The sequence below is a fragment of the Plectropomus leopardus genome, chromosome 18, assembly GCF_026936395.1.
Source record: "Plectropomus leopardus strain MGB_pleo_1.0 chromosome 18, ASM2693639v1, whole genome shotgun sequence".
Classification (NCBI taxonomy): domain Eukaryota; kingdom Metazoa; phylum Chordata; class Actinopteri; order Perciformes; family Serranidae; genus Plectropomus; species Plectropomus leopardus.
This window is the reverse complement of record NC_142193.1, coordinates 18,699,423-18,724,020: the sequence shown is the minus strand read 5'-3', so window position 1 is coordinate 18,724,020 and position 24,598 is coordinate 18,699,423. Positions and strand designations below refer to the sequence as shown.

At 38.5% G+C, this 24,598-nt stretch overlaps 1 protein-coding gene across 1 annotated transcript in view; it reads right to left on the bottom strand.

Annotated features, from left to right (window-relative positions):
- The window catches only part of LOC121957120 (ras-related protein Rab-26-like), a 68,088-nt gene that overhangs the window by 13,859 nt on the left and 29,631 nt on the right, over positions 1 to 24,598 (bottom strand). The window contains exons 4-5 of the mRNA XM_042505638.2: positions 24,043 to 24,109; positions 15,544 to 15,596 (exon numbers count right to left, since the gene is read on the bottom strand). Coding sequence (XP_042361572.1) covers positions 15,544 to 15,596; positions 24,043 to 24,109 — 120 coding nt within the window. The remainder of the gene's footprint in view (positions 1 to 15,543; positions 15,597 to 24,042; positions 24,110 to 24,598) is intronic.

Here is a 24,598-nt window from a genome sequence, read left to right as displayed (position 1 = left end):
GCTTATGAGAATGAGACAGACATGAGGTCACAGTGATCGTGACTTTTGACCACCAACCAGTTCATTCTTAAGTCCAAGTGGATGTTTTTGTGAGTATTGAAGAATACCCTCAAAGTGTTCAAGAGAATGGGACTTTGTACGTACAGATGGACATTTTAGGCAGTGGTGCTATTTCAAAAGTACTGCATTAGCAACATTATTGAAAAACCTAAACAATACCAAATCCTAATAGCATATTTTTAAGATACATATGTTTCAAATCTGTGGAAAATCTTTTAAGGGATTGTCAGAATTCTGCAGCTGCAGATTCTGCTTGGGCCTGGTAACTGTTTACGCATAACAGTATCCTTGTTGTTTCCCCCAAAACAATGAAAAAATATGTAGCATTACCAGATAAATTTAGATGATTTTCCCTGAATTTCCAATGCATTCTAGTCACTGACCAAAAAGTATGCTTTCCTTACGCCGTTTACTGAATCTCTTTCCATCCTTCTAAAACTCGGGCAATACTTTGCTCAATACAATAATGACCGTGACTTAAATCTCTCAGGGAGCCGCAGAGTGACTTTCAACATGACCCAACTTCCCCTCTGTTGCACTTTTGTCTAAGCAGATTTGCTACGGGTGACAAAGCTATTCTTGCCAAGCTTTGATCAGAGTATTACACCAACAGACAGAGTGCAGAAGTCTGCACCAACAACACGCAGAGTCAAAGTGAACCCACCCTCAGGAACGTAGTGAGAAAGTAGGACTTCTCCCCTGAGAGGAGGTTTAAGCTTGGCGAGACAGCTGAGCTAAACGGAGTGGCACAGTGTCAGTGTCTGACACACGAGGAAGACACAGAGAAATCCTGTCACACTCTGGGCCGTGTGTGTATTCAAACATTCATACAGGTACAAAACCAGGCAGCCAAAAACAAATCAATACTTGACTCACTGAAAACTGGGGTTAATCATGTTTGTATTAGCATTTTTTTAATCTATCTATTGACCTTTGTGGAAGCGCTTTGTGTTTTCTTCTGCAGATTTAATAGGCACACGCTATCTCTAATAAAAGACATCAGTAATTAAGTCCCTTCTGTGTTATAAAACTTCACATCATAAAAAACAGAAAACAACAGCCTTGCATGCTGATTTCTGTGGCCTGACAGAGAGGAGAAAGGCTTTTATGTTTATAAAAGAGCAGCTGACACGTCTCTCTGCCAGCAAACAAGAGTGTGAGACATGTCTGGATGACTGATGAGCACTGAAAAGCTGCAGCCACAGAGTGAGAGGTGTCTATCCTCACTCCTCTTGATTCGCTCTGCCAATTTGTTTGTGTGCCGTAGATGCTGAATATATGCGCTGACCCTGAACCAGTTTCTCTTTCAGTCAGATAAGTTTACAGTTTTCAGAGTATATAACCCTGAATAATAAAAAAAAGTGAGTAATACTGAATAAAGTAATTGCTTCAGCTCAATGGAAAATCCCCCCCTTGTTATTCATCTATTGAAGTCTTTACAGATAATGTGATTCAGCTTGGCCCTCTGACCAAACACCACAAAGACAAAAGAAACACAAGTGCACATTGCCAAAGGGAAGAAAAAAAAATACATATTGAGATGAAACAAGGTCAACTCAGAGCATTTGCAGATCAAAGTCTTTTCTTTGGAGAAAAACCAAACCAAAATAAAATATAACACTATGCCCGGGTTTCCAAGTTGCTCTGAGACTGTAAGTAAGCTTACATACATGTGACTCTTCTGTTTTTAAAGTTGAAGTGTTAAAGGGTAAGTATCTTACATAGGCTGTATAAAATAATGGACACAATGACCGTGACGTCGACTCACTGGTTTGTGGACTGCCGTATTAAAGCCTAGAATTGGACGAATTTTTTTTTTGGAGCCGGAAGTGACCATATTTGAACAAGAGGGTGGTGCTGTGGAGGAGCAACTGTGGCGATGCCTTCGGGACAGCCTGTCACTCAAGTGGACTGCCTTTAAATATGCATATCTTTACACCTTAACAAAAAATAAATGGGTAATTTATATAAAAATGAACTCCCTGTTCAGTTGTCCTGAATGTTGACCATTAGCTGTAGATACAAAAAAAAAACAAACAGTTTTTTACCAGGCTGTAAACATGTTCATTTCCACTGTACAGTTGAGGCACTTTAACATGAGGGTCTATGTGGATTGCATCACTCTTGGAGCCAGCCTCAAGTGGCCATTACAGAAACTGCAGTTATTGGCACTTTCGCTTTATTTTTAAGCCCTGGAGGTTGCCGCCAGGTATCTCCACATTCATACATAAAAATTTGTTTTGAAAGTTCTTTTCTACACTGTAACAAGCAAAAAAAATCGTCACGGTTCCCCAGTAATGTTGTCACAATATGGAAATTGGTAACTCTGATACAACCCTCTGAAAAATATCAGAATTTAATGCCATTTTCAATGACCCTGGGAAATCTGACATTGAGGGCACACAATTAAAATTTATATGAAAAACATAAATATAACACAGCTAAAACATTACACTGATGAATTTTTTTGGTTAGTAGCATAGAAGAGCAGAGCGGCTATAGTAAACATTAACAATGAGAAAGAATGAGATTCTATTTTCATAGAATAGATAGAATTAAAGATACTTTATTCATCCCTGAGAGGGAAATTCTGGTGTCCAGCAGCCCAGATTACAAGACAGCAAAAAGTAAACATTAGACACTATACATTATATGATCTTAAAATAAAAATCCTTTAGATAGAATAGAATATAAAGAATAAATAACGGTGAATGAACAAGGGAATAATGAGAAAAAAAGAGTTCTATAGTAGATTATAATAACCCATTGCTGAGTAAATAATAGTATATTCAAAGGTATATTGGAGGCTTTTGGAAATGCATGTAAAGGGTAATAATCAGTTAAAAGTATGTTTTTTAAACAGATTTTTAAATTGTAAAATCTTTTTTTCTTTTCGGTTTCTCATCAATTTAAGATGAAATTAAAGTATTTCTTACTGATGACACTTATTCAGTTATCTTATAATGAAGAAGAATATAGTGAGTATTTTAGAAAATCTTCATAAACGCTTTTCTTTCCTTGAAATGACTGCATTAGTGCACACGTTAAAATGATTTCTTTGTTTTGCTTTTTTTCTTCTGAGCTGTTTGAAAAGCCTACCTTTCACTGTCTTGTTATATATTAAAAAATAAATTTAGAAGAGCTATTGGAATATACCCCTCTGATTCAGTATGCTGTGGTTTTGATTCTCTTTACCTACTTTTGTGACATTTTCATGGATCTCGTGTGTCAAACGACATGCATGACGGCGAGAAAAGCAGAGGTGAAGGACCAATTATGTGTGTCATTCGTAGTGAGTCAAGAGGTAAACGAAATCAGTCCACAAAAACCTGCCAGCGCAAGACAAAACGTTGACCTCATGAATGGATTCCCCCAAATTCTGAATGTCTGAATATAAAAGAGGAAATCAATAATTTAAGACTTTCAATATATGACGAATTGAAAAGAATGGAGTGTGAAATGTCAAGTGCCAGCAAAATGGAGATTCAGCGTGAGCAGCCTGAAAGGTTCCAAAGCTGCATAACAAAAAGAACTGAAGTCATTAACCTGCAAATGTGTCACTTTGCCACATTTTCATTAAAATAAATTGATCTGTGCATCATCTAACCTCATGGCAGGACTGTAGATGTAGAGCTTCCCCTGTTAGGTGTGTGCCAGTTTTGAGATTGTGTGCACACACACGGTCCTCATTATCATGATCCTCCATGGCATGTGTGCCAATTGTTACCAGAGACATGTACTGTGTGTCAGAGATGGGGTGTGGAGCTCGGCGCCTTCCTGTCAATCAAACTGATATCTTGTCAGTCCTCATGTCAGTCCTTGTAAACACAGTTCCTCTCTTTAAAATTCACATTTTTTTTTTGGTCTAAAGAAGCATCTCTTCATGGAGATTTTTTTTGGCATTTATCAAGTGCATTCATTGTGTTAAGACAAATTTTATTTTAGATCTCACACTGGAATTGATACAAAATAAGCCACAATAAAATAAAGAAGAAAACAAGTGTAGAAAAGCTCTGAAACCACCTAAAGCCATATAAAGACTTCACTGACTTTGAGACATTGATAGTCACCCTGTGTGGGAGGACGGTGACCTTTGCTGAGATACCTCTACTTTGATCCACCATTTCTTCTTTTGCTATTACGATCCCAACAACATCTTAGACCCAGCGCTAACGTCTTGACATGCTGCAGGCTTATTAACACTTCTGACACCAAGTGGATTCTGCAACAAAACTGTGCACTGCAAACACATGCAGCAGCGCACATCCACAGTAGTGATTAAATCAAAATCTCTGGTTCTATCTGGTTAGAATTTATGGCTGCTGGCAATTTTAACTGTATAAAAGCTTTCAGATAGGTTTAGAAAAAATCTTTTGTAAAGAAGCTACAATAAACTTAAAAAACCCCACAACATTAACTGTTGTTGTCTACTGTATTTTGCCTGTTTTCCTTTCTCCCTACCCACTTTTAGGACGGCTGTGGCTCCATGTTAACGTTTATGTAGATTATGTTCGCTAGCCTCTAACAACAGCATGTCCTCCACCACTCCAAGCCACTACAATCCATATATAACCAGAAGAAAAGCTGGCAGCAGCCCCAGAGAGAGACTTCCAGTCTGCAGCCTCAGCAACACAAATCAAGTCAGCTCACACCCCAGCTCTGGAGGATTGGACAATTTTTAAATTGCCTACCCCAGCTTTAAGAGATAGATTTGATTTGGTAACTGCATAAGTATTTCAGGTGGTGGAGTTGTAAAGGACAGATTACAAAAAAGATTAAATGTTTGCAGCAGCGCTAACATTTGACAATAAGCACAAAACACATCATGCAGTATGCAGTTTTGCAGGTCTTTGATCATAAACAGAAGAACTGGACAATTTCAGACTGTGACCTCATGACGGCACTGGATGAAAAGTCAGAGAAAGTGGTTACAGTTTCTCATGAGGGCCGCTTTGAAAGATTTGGAGAGCAACATGCTGCTCCACAAACACAAACATAATTACTCCACATAATCCACACAACATGCTGTGTTAATAGTATTGTATTGTCTGTTTATCACCAAAATTTAATTTGTTTTTGTCATTAGACCAAAAGTAATATAATTAGTGTTGGTATTCAAATTTGTAAAAGCCACCTACACTTTTTTTAGAAGTCACTTACTATTGTGCTCAAACATATAATTGAAATCCATTTTCACACTCTTTCAAACAAGGTCCTTCTGTCTGGATGATAAAGGGATTGCAGATACGTGATAAAAAGCCAGAGTAACCACAACAACAATGATGACGCCTCTGCATTTTCTCAGGCCAGTTTGAGATAAAACACTCTGAAAAGACAACAGAGATAGTGACAGAAAAACAGAGAGCTTTTGTATATCCGCTGGATCCTGTGAGTGTTTCTGCAAAATATTACCAATATTTGTCTTTGACCAGCTGTTTATGTTCCACAAGATATGTTTTTTCTCTTCAGCACAAGTTAACTGGGAATCGGAAGGGAAGCAATAATATCAGCAAACAGAGGAAAAACAATAAGGTTTACAGAGCCGAGTTTTAGAGGAATCACACATTTTCCTCAAACTGCTGATAGTTGGTGTAACTAACAGGATTCAGACACAGACAAACAATGTGGATGATGACTGCAAGACTGGAAGAATACACATTTTAGGACCCCTGGATCTCAGATTATTTGTTTGGGTGTTGCTAGATCTTGTCAGATCCACCCCTCACTCTTCCACAGCTCAATGTGCTCATCCACATATGGTCACCTCTGGCACCAAAAAACCAAGATAGAGATGGATGAAATGCTTGACTCCAGGCTTCAAACCGATAGTCCCCAAACCAGTGGTTAATGGCACAGTAGCCACGTCTATTATTCATACAGTCAATGTGTAAAACTAAGCGGCAAACTAAGAAGCTGAGAAATGAAGCCAACTGAAAATGCCAAAAACTGCAGTTCCTCACATGGCCTCTTGAGCCTGGCTACAAAAGCGAGTAAATCCCTCATGTTAAAAGTTAAAGTTCTGCATAATTAAAGGTGTCGCTATAGTGCTATAAGTCAGATCAACCCTAACATCCAAATATGGTCATTTCTTGCTCTTTAAATTCAAGATGGTGATGGCCAAAATGCTGAACCTGACGCTTCAAAATAGCAGACTACAATCCAGTGGGTGACATCACAACAGCTATGTCCGTTATCTTATAAAGTCTATTCATTAAAGTGACTTTGTTACAGGAAACTCTTTGTTTAACCCTGCATCTTAGATTGGAGCTGTTTTTCCCGAAACAGGAAAGACACTTGCAGCATAATTCTTTATAGATCCAAAGCTCTGTCAAGGTTATCCCCAAACTTTTTTTTTCTTAAACCGGCCTTTTAAATGGATTCCAAAAGGTTTAGCCTTGAATATTTGTTCTTTTCAGTACTACTTACTCCAGTTCATTAAAGTATTTTAAGGCAGTTAAAATGCAAACAACAGCACTAATACATGCCCGTCCTTTTTGATAAATAGACTCACAGTTCAAAAAGATGAAGGGGCCGTCAAGCTCTTTAATTTATGAAAATCTGACTTTGATTTGTTGTGCTGAAAGAAGAGCTACATAGACACAGTTGGCAAATCATTTCTTTCTGAGAGCATTTGTATAACTTTGACCTTCGTCAGCCCCCTCACAGGTAAAGAGCTTCCCTCTGCAGAGTTGCAACAGGGAACATTAAAAAGCACTTTTCTGGTGAGCAGGCAGAATGAGGCGTTATGTAACAAAGAACAGCGAGATGATGAAGAGGAGATGGCCGTCCCTTTTTTTCAGGCTCTCATCAACAAAGTCCTTTTTTTTTGAGCAAAAAATGTGAAATAAAAAATCGTGCAACAAGGACACCTATTCTGAAGTTATTTTCACAGACACATTCATACACCTCTGACATGAATCCCTCCTCTGAGGCATTCCATTTATTTTACTCCTTTTAGGAAATTGAATTGCTCCAACAACAGCATCTTATGAGACATCTTCATTCATCTTGCTGTTTTTGTGTTCTTGTATGCACATAAGAGCCCCATCTGTTTTGTCACTTTGCAGCTGACATCCAAGTAAATGGAAATGTCCACAGAAAGCAGTGAACACTGACACTTTGCTTTCACAGGGCTACACTCCACTGGCTGAATCATGTGACTACAGTCAAGCACAGGCAGTAATCTACTGAAGCAACGGAGCTGACACACTAATAATGTTCCACACAGGAGACCGAATTACAGGTGATGTGTGAGTGAGAAGGTAATGATTGCTGATTACAGCGTGTCACGCCCTCGAAAACGTTATGGTCTGCAAAAATCAATGACATTCTTCATACAACGTTTGAAATGATACACTTCTAAAACGGCCAGAGTGTCCTCTGATTATAAATGAATGGTATTTGAATTCATATTGCTGCATTATTTACTGACACTTTCTCTCGTCACCATCTGGTGCGGCGGTGCCATGACATTTAACTAAACAGCTATGAGGCAGGCAGGCAGGCGGCCATTTCATTTGAAGCCAGTCCATGCCCAGGGGGCAGACAGAGAGAGATGAATGAAGGTCTTATCTCTCTCATTGCTTTCATTGGGTTTCTACAACACAGACATATAAGCATGATCAAGCATTCAGGCATCAGCACGTGCACACACACACACACAGATGCAAGAGCAACTGCAGCTGCAGAGTAATACATCATTTAACACTCAGCATCAAAGCTAGACGGTTCAGTAAGAATCATTTTATTATACTTATAGAGAATGTATTCTAATCCCGGTTACAGCTATTGATCTGCACAGTTAATATGAAACAGAGTTTGTGTCTTATGAGGCTGCTTCACTTGGACTGGTGCCCGAGTGCTGATCAGTTCTAACGCTATGAGAACACGGTGGGGATTTCAAAAGGTTCAGCTACAAAACAGCACCACTGGAGCTGGTGTCTTATTAAGGACACGTCAGCAAGTCCTATGGAACTAAGTGTTAAAATATGTTGTTGGTCACGGCCTTCAAAAATCATTATGACTGTTTTCGGATCAGAGTTCCAGTTAAAACTGTTCTAGTCTGATATAATATAACGTCTTCATTAACAATGAAAACAAAGAGGATTTCATGTAGTGACAAACCCACTGAAAATCATCACCTGGGACTGTAGTTACCCTTCAGCTCTATGGAGCAATTTTTGCATCTTTCAGTTCATTGTTTTGTTTATATACTAGGAATACTGGATTTTTTGCCGATATCCAATACGCATTTGGCCGATACTGATATATCCACTTTTTTTCCTCCCACCTGATTTTAGTGATCACCAGGTCTCTTCTGTAGTGGAATCAACATCACAAGAGGTGGTATAACATTGTCAAGCTACTTCCATTGTTGCCTCTGACAGTTATCTTTCACGCTGTTAATACGAGCTCCCTGCTGTCAGGTTAATGCAAACATTCCAACAAACCACCACTCTGGCCAAAATCGCAGCTTAGCGTGCGATCCTAAAGCTGACGGGCAATCTCTTTAATCACCAGAACAGTCTGCTGCCCTTTCTAAATGGTGGGTTTCAGGAACTGCAGGTCAATTAACAGACAGACAGACCACACTGAATTGTTTTGCTTTGATAACCTTTCTGATTCCCATCAACAGCAAAATGATTCCAGCTTTGAATGAGAGCACCACAGGAGCCAGGCTGCTTTTTAACTGAGTAACCCAGACAAATGATTTGCAGCAGGGGGCTAAATGGACTCTTATAGTCTCCCTGAAGCACTACCTCTGACAAGACGACATTCATCACATCACTAAATGGCTTTTGTATTCCTGCTCAAGTGGCTTACACCAATAAATTCTTGCCATTGTGTACAACATAAACAATAGGTTGATTCACGGTGCTGACCACAACGGACTACATGAAACACCTGAGTAACTAAAAGCCTTCAGCGCACAAACAAGATAAAATGTCAGATCTGTAGATTTTTAAAAATTGCACTTTCGTCTTTAAACCACATAAAACACAATTAAAAGATCCAAATGGCCACAGCATATATTTCAGATATAGTGAAGTCAGAGCATGAGATGAACTGTTTTGACCGAGTGTCTCTCGCCTGAAGTGTTAAGTCTTCCTTCCTCAGATGATGGACAGCTCGTATGACGTTAATGCTTTGCTTGCCTAAATGTCTCCTAGCTGGGGAGACAATAATACACCGCAGAGAGGAGCGGAGGAGGAGAGAATGATTTGCGCCTCTCGTTTCTCCCTCTCCTTCACGGTGGCATTCATCACCATTAGCGTTCATTAACATGAGTTAGTGCTCGTTAGGCAGCGGTGTGCCAGCAGGCATCTGTAGCTTGCTGCCAGCATCTCGTTGCTGTAATAGACAATGACTTAACATGGATGTGGGGTTGAGAGAGTGAGGAGGGAGGGCTAAGCAGGGCAGAGAAGGACTTGTCAAACTTTGTCTCCAAAGATTACCCCAAATGTATCTCTGGGAGACGAAAAACAAACAAAACTCTACAGTCTGAGGCACAACTGTGCCAATGTAAAGTGAGATACAGCAAACAAAGTTTCTAAGTAGGAAAAGAGGAAAAGAGACTAGTGTTGTAAAAATCTTTTGGTATATTAGGGCATCTATAGAAAGAGATTCACCTGCTACCCCCCAGGGAAGGGAAACAGAATCAACTCACTAAAGACAAAAAGGAACACCCTCATGTGAAACTTTGGACACAAAGGGCCAGGGTCTTAAAAATTTTCTGTAGTAGCCTAACACTCTGATATGTAAGAATTAACAATGACATCTTCTAAGTCAGGTACAGCCCTACATTCCCTGTCAAATCGGATTTGGCTGTTGAATACAAATATTTGTCGGGTTTCAGGGTGACAGTGACATTCATTTAATATCGTAAACAAGGTAGGGTATCCAGCCTGACCTCATTCTGAGCTTGTGAAACACCACCACTTTGACAGTGTTTTTGATGTAAGAATGGACAGAACCGGTTGTGTGTGTTGTTATATGCTGCTGGACAACCAGACGTCACCCACCATGTTCACCTGATAACAGAATACAGCCAAAGGGAACCTTTCGCATTTGCAGAGAACGCGGCAGGATGGTGCGAGGTTGAAACGCTGCCTGTAATGACATAATGTGAGGAACACAAGGCACCTATAGAGCAGGCGGGAGGGGCGATGGATGGGTAAAACAACACACACACAAAAAAAACAGACCTTCATGCAGGAGTCTGGCTAATAATAATTTTCATTATTATGGGTCTATGCATTTTCAAACACACTAGCTTTATCCTATTATCCTAACACAATTTCAGCTAATGGGCATACATAAAGGAGGACACAGAACGCAAGAAGAAAATAAAGAAACGTTTGTGATGGTAAAACATCACATATTGAAGCTTATCAGAGCTACGGTATCTCAGCAGCCACAGAAATTAAATTTGCTGTTATGTCACATTTTGTGGAAGGTTACCAATGTAAGATTATTATAACAATATCATTACATTCAATAAAATTCCATGACTTTTCCAAAACTCTCAACATTGTTTTTTACCAAGCAAATGGCTTTTCCAGGCCTGGAAAGTGTCCTGTGAAATATCATGACTTTTCCAGGTTTCCCATGACTCTGGGAACCCTTGGGGCAACATTTTTTGCAGACACTAAATATCACACAAAAGCCAGAGAGTGTATTGTATTAAATTGCTATGAGATGTAAATTCAACACTTCTAAACAGAAGGCGGAAGATAATGTTATTTCTGACTTTCACCAGGCAAAGCCTGTCTTCCCCTGTCTTACTCAGATTCACCCTAGGTTTGGGTCGCAACTGTTGCAGACATCTTCACTGAGGACAGGACCATTTGATGTAATGTAATCATTTTTCTCTGGAGAGGAGCATAAAACCAAGGAGTGCTGACTCTGCAGCCACTTTTGGAGGCCAAAATGTTCCCAGAAGTACATAGCACAATGACTGACTAAAAAACAAAAGAAAACAGAAAATAACTACTCAACTTGAAGAATCTCAGTTGACTGAGGGGTCTCTGAAAGAATCCTCAACTTTTAAGCAGTAGCCCTATAGAAATTATGTAAAAACAGACAATCTCCGGACTAAAACACATTAAATGTGGATGGACCAGACTGTAAAAAAATGCGTAAAACTGGAATAGCGCTGTCGTGATTTGTCCATTAATCAATTACTATCAGCAGCCAACTACTCTGATAATTAATCATTGGTAATTGACATATCTAAATGTTAATTGGTAATAAAAATAATTGTTTGTTGCACACTGTATTGGATTGAAGAGAGGATCATTCATTGATTAATCCAGGGCACATCAGTGTGAGGGACATTTTGTGTTAGTTGTCCTCCCAGTTGTCTGAGATGAAGGCTTTTGGACAAAAACAGAGCCTGAAGCACTGTGTGTTGGACCATGAAGAGTTAAGACAAAGGCTGACTTTGTTTCAGATAGCTGACAGTTATTCGTCCTCCCTTTGTTACTGCCTGCCCAACATATCAGTGTCAGCCCTGTCCACCTTCTGCACACACAGACACAGACACAGACACTCAGACACAGAGACACAGACACACACACCACCCCCTTCTGTCCTTGAGCTGCTGTTCACATCTGGCGCTAAAGAAGAACCTTTTTTTGGTTTTAATGATCTCTCAGGGCAGGTGGGCACATCATGTTTCTCTTGCAGAGACTGGTGACAAACACTCTCTCCTTCTTTAACAGCTCCTTTGCTGCTCTGAGAGACAAAGACATTTTTTGATGGCCAGTGTCAATTAAAGCAGTTGAAAATTGCCAACCCTCCTGTCAGAGGATGCATTTACAGAGGGAAACAACAGTTATTACGACGTATAGTAATTTGACATACACAAACACTGGCTTTGCATAACTCTGTGCAACGCTCCATACAACAAGGCAGCCCACGGAGATGCGTCTTTAGCTGATGACATGTTTGACACGTACAAAAAACGGATAAAACACAGAATATGGATGGAAGGCTCCATTGGTCTCTGTATATGTATCTAACGTTGAGTATAAGTAAGCCAATAAAAGCAGCACTCACACTGGTGCTGTTAATTATTGCACTGTGCAACAGGTGGTAGTTTTCATCTTGGATTTTCGAGATGTTCTTACAATTTTGCTGTGCATCTAATGCCTGTTGCTTGAAAAACAAAGACAGGATGTTGCAGCATTGTCCCTGAATGATGGCAAAGCCCACCCGACATCATCCACTTGGAGACGCTCCGGCACGCTTTGACCTCTTAGGCGTGACTCGGCATGTCTCAATGTGCTTTAACTGGGAATGGAGAAGCAAATTAACATGGCATGGCTTAACTTGGAACGGCCAAGAGTGCCAATAAAAAAAGCCATAACAGTGACATGATGAAGGTACAATGGAGATATTTCTGAAAAGCAGTCATTTGTAAAGTACTCATAAAATGGGACAAGTGGTGTGATCCAGTTTTACCAAGAAAAAAATGTTTCAGGACTGAAAAAACACATTATTTTCTTTATTGATTAAGATATGAATGCTTTGTTTGATTGATTGACGGGATGTATGCACAGTTTGACTTCTCTGTATCCCTTTGAATTCTTTTTTTTTTCCCTTTGTTACTTTAAGGTTATTATTATAGGTTTGTTTCTATACTTTTAAAACTTGCTTCAGAATTGTTTAGATAAACAAAACAAAACAAAAATGCACTTAAGGGAACAATCTCAGTGGTAAACTTACCACAAAGCAATATCTGAATAAAATGGAACAATTCAAAGCCATTATGGCGGCAAATGCATCCTGTAATGCTCTTTTTCTGTTTCTATGGACTTAAATAATGCATGACTATGTCAGGTTGGCTATTCGCCCTCTTGTATTGAATTTTCATTTTCTTTTAATTAGTTGAATCAACAAAGATAATGTTATGGACAGCCAAGACTAGATTGTGATTTGATTTGTAAACTGCTGTGTTCTGCAAGACAGACTGCATCATAGAAACTTTTTTTTTTTTTTTAAAAGATATATGCTTAGGCACAGTTTTATACAAGAATGTTGTCTTTCGAATCTTTGAAGCTGTGTATCTATCTCGTCATGTAGAAATGACCATCCTAAAATCTGCACTAATTAATGCTTTTCTTTGAGTAATTCTTACAGTTTAATCTTTAATTATCAGATCTTTTTTCAGTGCATACAGCCACAACATTTAACGGTCTGTGCCAAGCAAACGGCAAGCTCCAGGGCTAAAAAATTTGGCCGACGAAGAAGTGCAAAAAAAATTTCCTTTAATTGCCACTACAGGCTGTTGCCAAAAGCAGGTCTATCTTGTTAGACCACCATGTAAAACAGCTTGATTTTACAGCAGAAATAACATGTGTACAGCCTGGTACAAAAAAAAAAGTTTTTGAAGGATTAAAAATTCATAATTATGGATGTGACCTCTTTGAGAGACAGGTGGATGCCGTCTGTTGACAACAATGACATGGCAACCATGGCAACTATTTTATAACCATGGCATAACCCTAGATTCATGGAGTGTAGGTGTGGCCATGGCTGTCACTATTTTAGGGTGTTACCAAAACATGAAAGCTAATTGTAACATTTTGGTCACCTAAAAAAATCTTGTTTAGCATTTGGTTGTACTAAAAGACCCTCTAAGAAGTCTGATGTTCAGTTTTATAGCTAAGTACAGTTTTTTTTAATGGTTCAAGCCTGTGTCTTGCAAGCCCAAACTAGCATTACCATTATCACAGCTAACCATAGACTGCAATGAAGTGTGCTAATTAAGCTAGCAGCTGGGAGCTAGCGTTCAGGATAGATCCACCCTCTCATCCAAATATGGTCACTTCTGGCTACATATATCCAAGGTGGTGATAGTTTAAAATGCCAAACTCTAGGCTTCAAAACGGTAGTCCACAAACCAATGCGTGACATCACGGTAATTAAGTCCATCATTTTTATACAGTCTATGGTGCCAGTGAGCAGGAAAGATACCACAATGGTCAGAACTAATAACAATTTTCACAGCCAATATGAGATGAGTTCCATCTTGGTTTCGCTCCTAATTTTGAAAGGTTTGGAGCATTTTGACAAAAAATACAAAAAATAAATTGGTTTGGAACCTGAAAAGTTGGTTTCCAGATGAAACAAAATAGTAGCAGGTTTCCTTGACCTGAAGTGGAAAACCATGATTGACAATATCTGCAGGCGTCATATATTTTACAGGCAGGAAAGAGAGAATGTAGTCTTGCATATAATAGTCTTCTTATCATTATTAGTTGGTCCATGCTTGTTTTTTTTTGGATGAAAGACAAATATCTGTAATTAAAGAACAAAAGCTTGCATGTAATCAATGCCATCCCCCATGCTGATACTACTAATTACTTCTGTTGTGCATTGTGCAACGCCCTCCACTGATGACACATCCTTGATTACATTATTTCCACTCAAAACTGGTAGAAACGCAGGCTGGTTCGCTAGATAGCACCAGGATTTCAAGAAAACTGAATGGAACCACTTTAAGAACCAAAGCTAATTTGGTGGAACGGGGTTTGTGTGGATATCGCCAATCCAAAGACATGTATCTAACTGCTATTGACCAAAACAACAACCTCAGAACAGGAGCCAGTCTCTGGGGCTGCTCACTGCTCAGTAATGATTAGATGGATCAGATGCAGAAGACAAATGAACCTTCAGGGACTAATAAAATATAACTTAACTCAAACTAAATTGCTTAATAAAAGCTATTCCTTTCCAGTTTAATAAAGTTTGAGGTAAGGTTCTCTGGGAAAAAGAAGAGCAGAGGAGGTACTACTTCAGAGAAGGCACATTTAACCCAGTGACTATTTGGTTATCACTTCATCATGAAAGTGAACACTGACAAATTTTTATGATACATGTTTCTGGCTCTGACTGCCAATATCTGATTCTATGTGGAAGAGCAGCCATGACAAGTCTCATTTAACGTCATGTGGTCTTTGCCTTGTTAGAAGTAGTACGGTCCAGTGGAGAGAGAAAGAGAGGGATGAAGACTGGCTGGAGGACAGATGAGGTCCCTGGGGTCCACAGAAAGGACATTAGGTTTTGAAGAAAAGCTGACCATGCTGTCCCTCATTACTCTCAATCTCCCCTGTTCTTATGTGCCCTCTTGTTTTTCTCTCCCTCTCTTTTTCTTCAGATCATTCACTGCTTGTCTAACCATCTGTCACACGAGCTGACTTTGACAAAAACATGGATTAATGATGTTGCCTGAAGTGACATCAACAATGAAGCTAAGCATTTTGACGTAACAAAGCCATATCATCCAGTCAGTCAGTGACAACACGTGGACATAATCGAGCTACAAACATCACTGCAAATTACCATCTCAGGTGTGACATTTGAACATGTGTGTGAAAAAAATAATACACAAAGTTAAACTGAGGTTTTTAGATATGACACACATTTCTAAAACGTAGTAGTGTGAACAATTACAATAAGCGGCAAATAGTAACCTACCTGTATGTTGTCAAAGGATGACTTGTTTGTGACGTCATACAGCAGAAGCAGAGCTAAAAGAAACAGAGAGAAGTGTAAGTGTATTGATTCAAAATTCATTGACTGCAAATCATTGTATATTGTAAAATGGTTTGGTGAGAAAAAATTGCAGCACATGTTTAATTCAGTCTTTCACCTTGATGCCTCAACTCCCTTTCAAATTAAATTATGAAAGAGTTCATTTTCATTTTCCGAGACTGATTTATTTGAGTTCTCTCTCTCGGCCCTGACAAAGTCCTGCATCACAATCAGCCAGAGTCAGACAGACCAGAGTTTAAGACTTTGTGATGAATTCATTGCACCTTGCATGGTACATGGCATTTTAAAGACAAAATGCTGCAAAACATGGAAAGGCCAAATGGCCAAGCTGGAAACACTGGTTAAATGTGATTAAACTTGAGGATATATTACAAATTGGACACTGCTTTGACAACACTGCAGTTAACATGACTGCTCTAACAGAACTCACATTTTGACACTGAATCATCCTGAGTGGAAGCGTTACACAAGCAGCCAAACTACTATGATTTATACTTGTGTGATGGTGTGTCTGTATTGCTCTGTAATTACACCTTCAAAATGTGAGTTGGCATTGCTGTTGAGCTTTGGTAAAGTGTAGTCAGGTTTGAGTGTTTCAACAAACAAACACAAAACATTGCTTAACAGCAAAAACATTTGACAAGATTAAACAATTCTATTATAACTTACATGGTTCAAAGCAAAACAACTGTCATTTGCTAGACAGGTTTTTCCCCTCATAAACAACATGCTAACATGCCTATAACATTTTAAATTGCATAAATTAGCCTAGCAGCAAGTAGACTTTTCTTCTGCTCATATAAATGATAAATGGACCTGCATTTTTATAGCACCTTTCTGGTTTCTCGACCATTTAAAGCACTTAACCACTATATGTCAAATTCACCCATTCACACATTCATATATTGGTGGTTAAGGCTACAATACAAGGTGCCACCTGCTTCTCAGTTTTAAACATTCATACACAAAGGCAATTTTGGGTTCAGTATCTTGCCTAAGGATATAGAGAATCCCAGAAATAAGTCCTAAAACCTGGAAATGAATGAGCATTTCAGCACCTCTGGTTCCCTCATCTCAAAGTCTATGGGATTTTTGAATGGGTTTTTAGCTAGATGCTAAAATAGGGTCTTTTCTAAACACAAGTTTAAAAGACTTTAATGTTTTATTCCAAGACATAAAATACATCAGTAAATTCCCTACTCACAAACTCTGAAGCTGTTGTTGTGTCTTAAAAAAGGTGGTTGTTAAAAAGTTGCTTAATGAGACTACAGAATGCCAGTAATCCCAAACTGTGCTGAACATTGCTTCACAGCTTCATAGCAGAGGCGACGCCACTGAAGTGCAATTGGTTTTAACCTGGTAATAGATTTTTACCTCTGGTGATTACACCTAGGCTTCAAAAATACTGAAAGTGGTGTTTGTTGTAAAGATTATCATGCTGAACAAAATGTGCAAGCATCATAAATGTTGTTTACCACAGAGCTTTTCTGCAAGACCCAAAATCAGATGGAAAAAACCCATAGGCTTTTTGACGAGGGAACGATAAACGTCATACATCTATATACTCACACAAAGGACATAAATTGCTATTTTGTGGGAGGCTTTAATGTCTTCACAATTTATTGTTTCTTATCTGTGAAGTAAGACTAGATGAAAGCTTTGCTTCTACTTAAAGAAGTGGATTTCAGTTTACAAAAATAATAAAGAGGTCTGCATCACTATGATATGGTTACATTTTTGGGATGGTGCATGTCAGGCTACAGCAAAGGGTACAAAGTAGGGTACGCACGTATGCAGAGTCATAAGTGTGATGTACATTTGAGTTTGTCTAAGCTGTTGAGCTATAATGTCAGGGACACTTTGTTGTCTCCCACAGTATTTTTCACAACTGTCCGCAAGTTTGTTTTTCCATCAGTATCGGCCATACCTTCATTTGTCCATTTCCTTACACTGATGTTTGTTGAAATGGACAGAATCAACACAGGAACACATGAAACCCTAAACTACCACCTGAGACTGCATGAGGATATTTGAAATATTTATATAACCCTGCTGTGTTTTTCAATGGTGTTTTTTTTATTTTATTGTGACCTTAATTCAAATAAAACATGCTAAAGCTGCTTAATTATCAGGTACGTCAATCTGTTTACTGCTATAATCTTGCAAAAGTGTGTATTACGGTATATGGTTAATGTTTTTCAAGTTAACATCATGAATAGAAAAAAAAATGTAAGAGCTTTTCAAAATGCAAAGATGTCTGAGTCCATGTCCCACTATCTGTCCACAGAGCAGTTCACCCAGGGATAGCTGCAGGTATTTGAGAAGCAGCGAGGGACTGTGCAGTTGAGAAAAGAAGGCGACCCAAGAGAGATGAGCATGATGCAGACTGACAGCTATGTAATAAAGCCGAGTTCTGCAAGATTTGTCCTGGAGGTGTTTCTCACGCTTCTGCTTTCACTCAATAGTTGAAGTCAGAACATAGAAAATCATAAACTGCTGCAACAAGATTTTGTGAATGGATTTATGCATGCTTTTCTGCCAGCTGTATTCTTCTACATTACATTTTTTATATTAAGCTGTTTTCCATTAATAATGCTCCAGTATCTGGAAAGGTTAGCCTCAATTGTTATTTGTGAAAAAATGAGTTTGCCAAAAAAATAATTTCTATGTTTTGTGTAAAGTATGCAGAGCAACAGAAACAATGGACTTAATCAAGAAGTCTCATTATATGCGAGATTCACCTGCAAATGGAAGAGTGAAATTGAGGTTTGAAGGAAGAGATGAACAGAGATTAAGAGGACAGAACTGAGAGAGACTTAATGAGAGGACCAGGAACAGACACTGGAATAGAAAGCAATACTATAACAAAAAGGGAAATTTGTGAGTCAGTTTAAAGGTGAAAACAATGACAACAATGAATAGAAAAGATAAAAACAAAGACTGAAGAACAGCAATAGGAATTGGATAAAACATTTTGTTTGTGTGTCTCTTCTTCAAATTCACACACTCACACAAACACTCTTTCTTGCGGCAGTGATTTAATTTACATCACTTCAAAACTTTTAATTTGTTCTTATTTTCATTTTCCCTTGTGAATCTTTTTATAATTTCATTTCCAATTCAAGCTTCAATGCTTGTCATTTAGTTACACAGTGTATTCTGACGCAAAATGTTCTACAGGGTCAATTTATTGTCAAACATTCAGTGAGAATCATCCTTTGTTAGAGAGTTAAAGAAAAGTTTCCAGACACATAAACAATAGATTTTGTAAGTTGTCCCAAAATATAACGCAAAATTCTCAGAAGGTGTTCTTAAGATATCACGTTCACAAAAATGAGATGAATGCAAGTTACAGTTCATCGTTGAGTCCAAGTGGACATTTGTGCCAAATTTAAGGAAACTCCCAGGTGTTCATGAGATATTGCGTTCACAAGAATAGCACAGACGGACAACATGAAAAAAATAATGCCACTGGCCATGACTATTGTCAGCGCGGAGGCATACAAAGTTGATGATTACCCATTTACCATTTCCACTGATATTATCTTTTAGGCTGTAAGCACGCACACCATTAGGTTTGATGTCGTGGTTGGGCATGATTGATCAGACTGAATAGATCATTGCTTTTTCAAATGATTTAAAACATGAGTGAACAATAGTCATAGGCACAACCAATTCCTGTGAATCACACCTACTGCAAAATGGTGAAATTGATGGGTACATTAGAAATAATTTTACAAAATGTCCAAACTTTGGAGGGGAACCTGTTAACTTAATTATTTTGTACTTAAAGTTTATAGATGTTTTTTTTATTTTAACTAATTTTTCCCCAGATTTTATAGGGTTCTCTAGCATTCAGGTGCTGTGGGCTGAAGCATCTTTCCAATACAGAGGAGGTGAAAACAAATTTTTAAAAAAAAGATTGCACATTGGATATTGATATGAATTCACATTTGTGAGCAAAAAAAAAAAAAAAAGGTAAATCTCCAATCTGAGAGAGCACTCCATCTGTCACACTCCATCAGTCTGGGATGGGACAAATAAATGATTGTGCAAAACGACTGCATGAAAGGAGACTTACAGGCATATTGTGGGAGTATGAACAGTCTGCCATTATGTTTTTTCCTTTTTCACTCAGGAAACTAGATGCAATTAAAGTGAAATGTTTTGCAGACATTTATTTCTGTCCTCTCTGAGCATACCTGTAATTTCAATTCCCTTTTCATGTTTTCTCCTTTTCTTTTTAATCCCCAATTTTTCTCACTATGGCTCTGTTTTGTCACAGTATAAACTAAACCGCAATATGCATATAAACGGTTGAAGAAATCCTGAAAACAGAACTAGATACTGAATTTTCACACAAAAATGAGCTAAGAAAAATATCTGATGGCTGTCTACACCATTTCTCCCACACAGCGCATACAGTGCATTTTCACCACCATCTAAAATAGTCCTCTCTACATGTATCTCTCTCTCGTCCTCTTCCTCTCCTAACTCACTGAGTCCCTCCACCCTCCCACACTCATCCTCTCTCTGGATGCAGCAGCACTTAGCTCTGGATTTACGTTCAGCTTCGCTCCGGCCACAAAAAAGTTACAGCAATGACAATTAACTTCATCAATGAAAATTCACCTTGGCCAGTGTGTGTTTGCATATAAAATGCTGTGTGTGTGTGTGTGTGTGTGTGTGTGTGTGTGTGTGTGTAAATGAGTTTAAGGTCATAAAAGTACTCCTGTCATCACTCCTATCTGCAAATCCTTCAGTATGTCATAATGTCACTGTCATTTGCTCAAACATCAATATTGTTGCATATAAATATAGCAGAAACAAGCCATAAAACAACTACAGTAACATGTGACTAGCTGAGGTGTTACTGTGACCATGAGCAGATATTAAATTGGTGGTCGTTGGCGTTCAACATAGTACAGCTTCCAGGCCTCAAGTTATCATCATTTATTATTAAAAGCTGGAGGCGTAAGACTTTTCAGGGTTGTCAAAAACACTGCATTATGGACTGGTGCCACTAAATTTGGCATAATGTTGCTGGTAAAGTTCTGCAACGTTGCTTACTTTAAAGCAAAATGAGATTTAATTTTGCGTAGTAACCGTCAAACCAGCCTTTTACTAATGCACATTTCTGGGCACATTCCCTTTCTTTTATTTTGTATTTTTCATTTATATATTTAATTCATTTTATATTTTTACTGAATTCTTATTTTAATACTTCTTATTTACAATTATATTATTCTCTATGCTTAGCATCAGTGTGACTGTATGATTCTCAATTAAACCCCCGGGGATGAATAAAGTATTTCTGATTCAGAGTACCAATGTCGTGCTGTTGGTGTTAGCTAAAAATAAAACAAAAACAGTAATAAAGTGCTATTGAACATAAAATTACTTACTGCCCCGTTAAATCTTTCTGCACACATCTTGAGTGTACAATTTCACAATCTACAGATAAATGAGCACAACTACTTTAACCCCCTGCCACACAGCACTTAATGATTCATATACAATTCAAGGAGTAACTTTCCCAATGTCGGCTGGTTTTTCCCAGAGATACTCTGATGTACACAGGCATACAGTTCAGCTTAAAACAGGCAAAAATCACTAGGGCTACCCCTAAAACTGTTTGTGTTACACGATCGGTTCACTGCGCAGATAGAAGGAAGGACAAAAGCACACTTTGCAGAAAGAAACTGAGTTTGTTTTCAGAGTTCATGGCAAGCTCACAGAGACTGACAGTCTCGAGTTTACACACACACGGTGTGAAGGTAAGCAGGCAGATCAAAAGCTACGTGCTTGTGTTTGAACAAAATACCGAAAGCTCGGGAAACCAAAGTAGCAGAGCCTTTTGTACAACACTTCAGAGACTTCAAAAACTCACTGACAGTCTGTTGCTGAAACAGGAGTTTGTTCAGGTTAGACAAAGTTGCAGGGAATCACAGTCAGCAACATTTATAGGCTCGGTATCTTCATGAGTGTTCAAGTGATGAGTGGAAAGTTTTTTGTTGTGATATCGCCATCGGCACAGAAGGCGTTCAGCCTGTCAAGCTCTCAGAAATTCTACAAGGGCCACCAATAAAGTTTGATGTCAGATGCTATCCAAGAAATACCAGGGGCTATTTCCAATTATTTTTTCACTCGAGCTCTTAGAACAGACAGGTGAGAAGGTGACCAGCATTTCAAAAAAGGTCACATCTCTGATGATGTGAGGAGATTCTGGATGTTAACACTGTGTTCTGTGGTGTAGACAGTGCAAACCTAACCTGTGATATGCTGCACGGCACTAATGGAAAAGTAATTGAAAATCCTGACGCTGAGATGTCTAAGGCTACACCTCAAAGATGTGTGATTTGTGTATGTGTGTGGTTTTCAGATGAAGGCAAGTTCCTGAGCTGGACCTGCTAAAAGTCCTCCGGGGTCTCATAAATTCTGCTATAATATGAAGGCCAATCACTGATGCATGACGTGCATATTGAGGATGAAACACAAATCATTTGTACTCATGCAACCATAGTCTGTCACTCACACACACACACACACACACACACACACACACACACACACACACACACACACAACCTGCCCCTGCTTAAGTTGCGTGAATTGATTATACAAAAACACCGATCCAGAAGGTAAAACTTCCCTTTGATCACACAGGGACAACCTACTGCCCAGAGAGTAAAAGACCAAACCAGGCGAAGCATTCTCCATACATATGAGGGGACAAATGACAAACACATACTGCAACATTTTGTGAATATCAAGTACCAAAAAGGAGCAGAGCCTCCATTTTCCCCCCTTGGAGAAAATGTCGGTCCAGCTTGGAAAGCTGCTCTGTGTAAGTAAAGGTAAAATCCTTTAGTCTGTCCTTCATGTTCACGTCAAGCTGTTCTTTTCTGAAATAGTGTTGTAGTGTTTGTAATTTAGCAGTAGTATTAAGTTAATCACCAACTTATCTGATAATGGATTAATAGGATAATGTAACTTTAAAGAGAAAATAAGTAAAAATTCTCTGATTACGATAAGTTTTCTATCACATGAAGAAATTTGAATGTTTGACGACCTCTCAGGTGACCATTATCAGGCCTTTCAATTAATTATAAGAATAATATTATTATAAGGCCATACTGTATATTTTTAGGAATAATAATGTGATTCTAGCTTCTATTTCTACTCCCCTATGACAGTTAACTGAATATGTTTTTTATATTTTTTTTACATTTTATAGACCAAATAACAAATCAACTGGTCAAGAAAAAAACCAACAGATTAATTGACAATGAAAATATTTGTTCGTGCCGGTCCTAGTTAGCAGTAGTGTGTGTGTGATCTGGGAAAAGAGACTCATGGATGCAACCAAGCAGCAACCTCTGACTGAAAAATGAAGCTAAGTGCAAAAAAAAAACCTAAATGGCCACTTAAGGCTCCAAAACAGAGTCAATCCGCATAGACTCCCATTTTAAAAATGCCTGAATTTACGGCAAAAAATACATTTTATTGCCTGATACAAAAAAAGACAGTTTTAAAGACAGTTTTCTGTAGCTAATTTTGACATTCATGACAACTCATCAAGATGGCAACGGCTGAAATGCTGAAATTGAAGCTATCAAGCTATCATAACTGCTGATAACAAAAACTGTTTGTGTGACTTAAATTGTTTTCTCCTTTTAATTGCTGAGAGTTTTAGGTTTTCTTGGATCTTATTGAAGCAGCTCTGCTTTGAAAAGTTTTGTGAGAAACCGATGGAGTGTTGCCACTAAGCTTTCTGAATGAGCTTGCATGGCTTATAACAACATCAAGATGAATAAAAAGTAGGCATAGACACATGCATACACACACACACACACACACACACACACACACACACACACACACACACACACCCATCAGTGATGACTGATTAGACATCATCAAAGTGTTGTCCTTCTATCCCAGAAGAAAAGATGTAAAACCTCAGCTCCTGATAATGCTGCACAGTGAGAGGAAAAACAATCTCATCTACACCTTGACACTAATACGGCTGTGAATTATAACTGCTATAAAAATGACATTTTCATGGCAATACAGCTGCTCTACAAGAATTCTCCAAAAACTCAATTTTGTCAAATCTTAACATGCAGAGAAACAGTGTCCAATGTATATAAATGTATTTCAGAGCTTCTTTTTCTACCTCAATGCATCAAATGGTTAAAAAAAAAACAACAAAACACCACCAACAACAACAACACTCAAACACAACACTCAAACTGCACTCCAATGAGGCCAAAATCTGCATATTAGGTTGCATGTCAAGTATCTCAAGAGTAATAGTAAACAGAGATTGCTTTTTAACTCAGAAACGAATCCTCTGTTGTATAACAATCTCATAACCGTACAGAAGTGTGTACGTGTGTGTGTGTGCGAGTGTCTCACCATGGGCGTCACGGTAGTAGGCATGAGTGACACTGCGGAACCGCTCCTGTCCAGCTGTATCCCAGATCTGCAGAGAATAAGAGAGCAAGGTAATTACCAAATAGAATAAGAAGTTTCTATGTGTTTAATAAGTTCTCTGTTTGCTCATCCATTCTGCTTGAGCTCATTGTGAAACCCTCCATCCACTTTATTCCTGTGATACTGGATAAGTCTGGAATATGGAAATAAGATATGCAGGACTACTGAACAAATCATTGCCTTATGAATTCAGCACTGAAAAATATATGTACTAAAAGCTGAGCTCAGTGATTTTTTTGGTTACTTGGGGGCAGCGCAGCAAGCTGTAGAACACATGACTGACATTGGGGATGTCAGTTTGGTTAACTTTGCTTTTGAGCCAGTAACTAACCTGTTAAATTCTAAGATAAATTGTGAAATTTAGGGCCTTTTCTTTCAGTCTGGCACTTCATTGACTCAGTGACCTTTAGCATTGCATTTCAAAGTGCCATCCATTTAGAGCCGCTAAAATTGAAATGTTTTGTAATTTAAATATCTT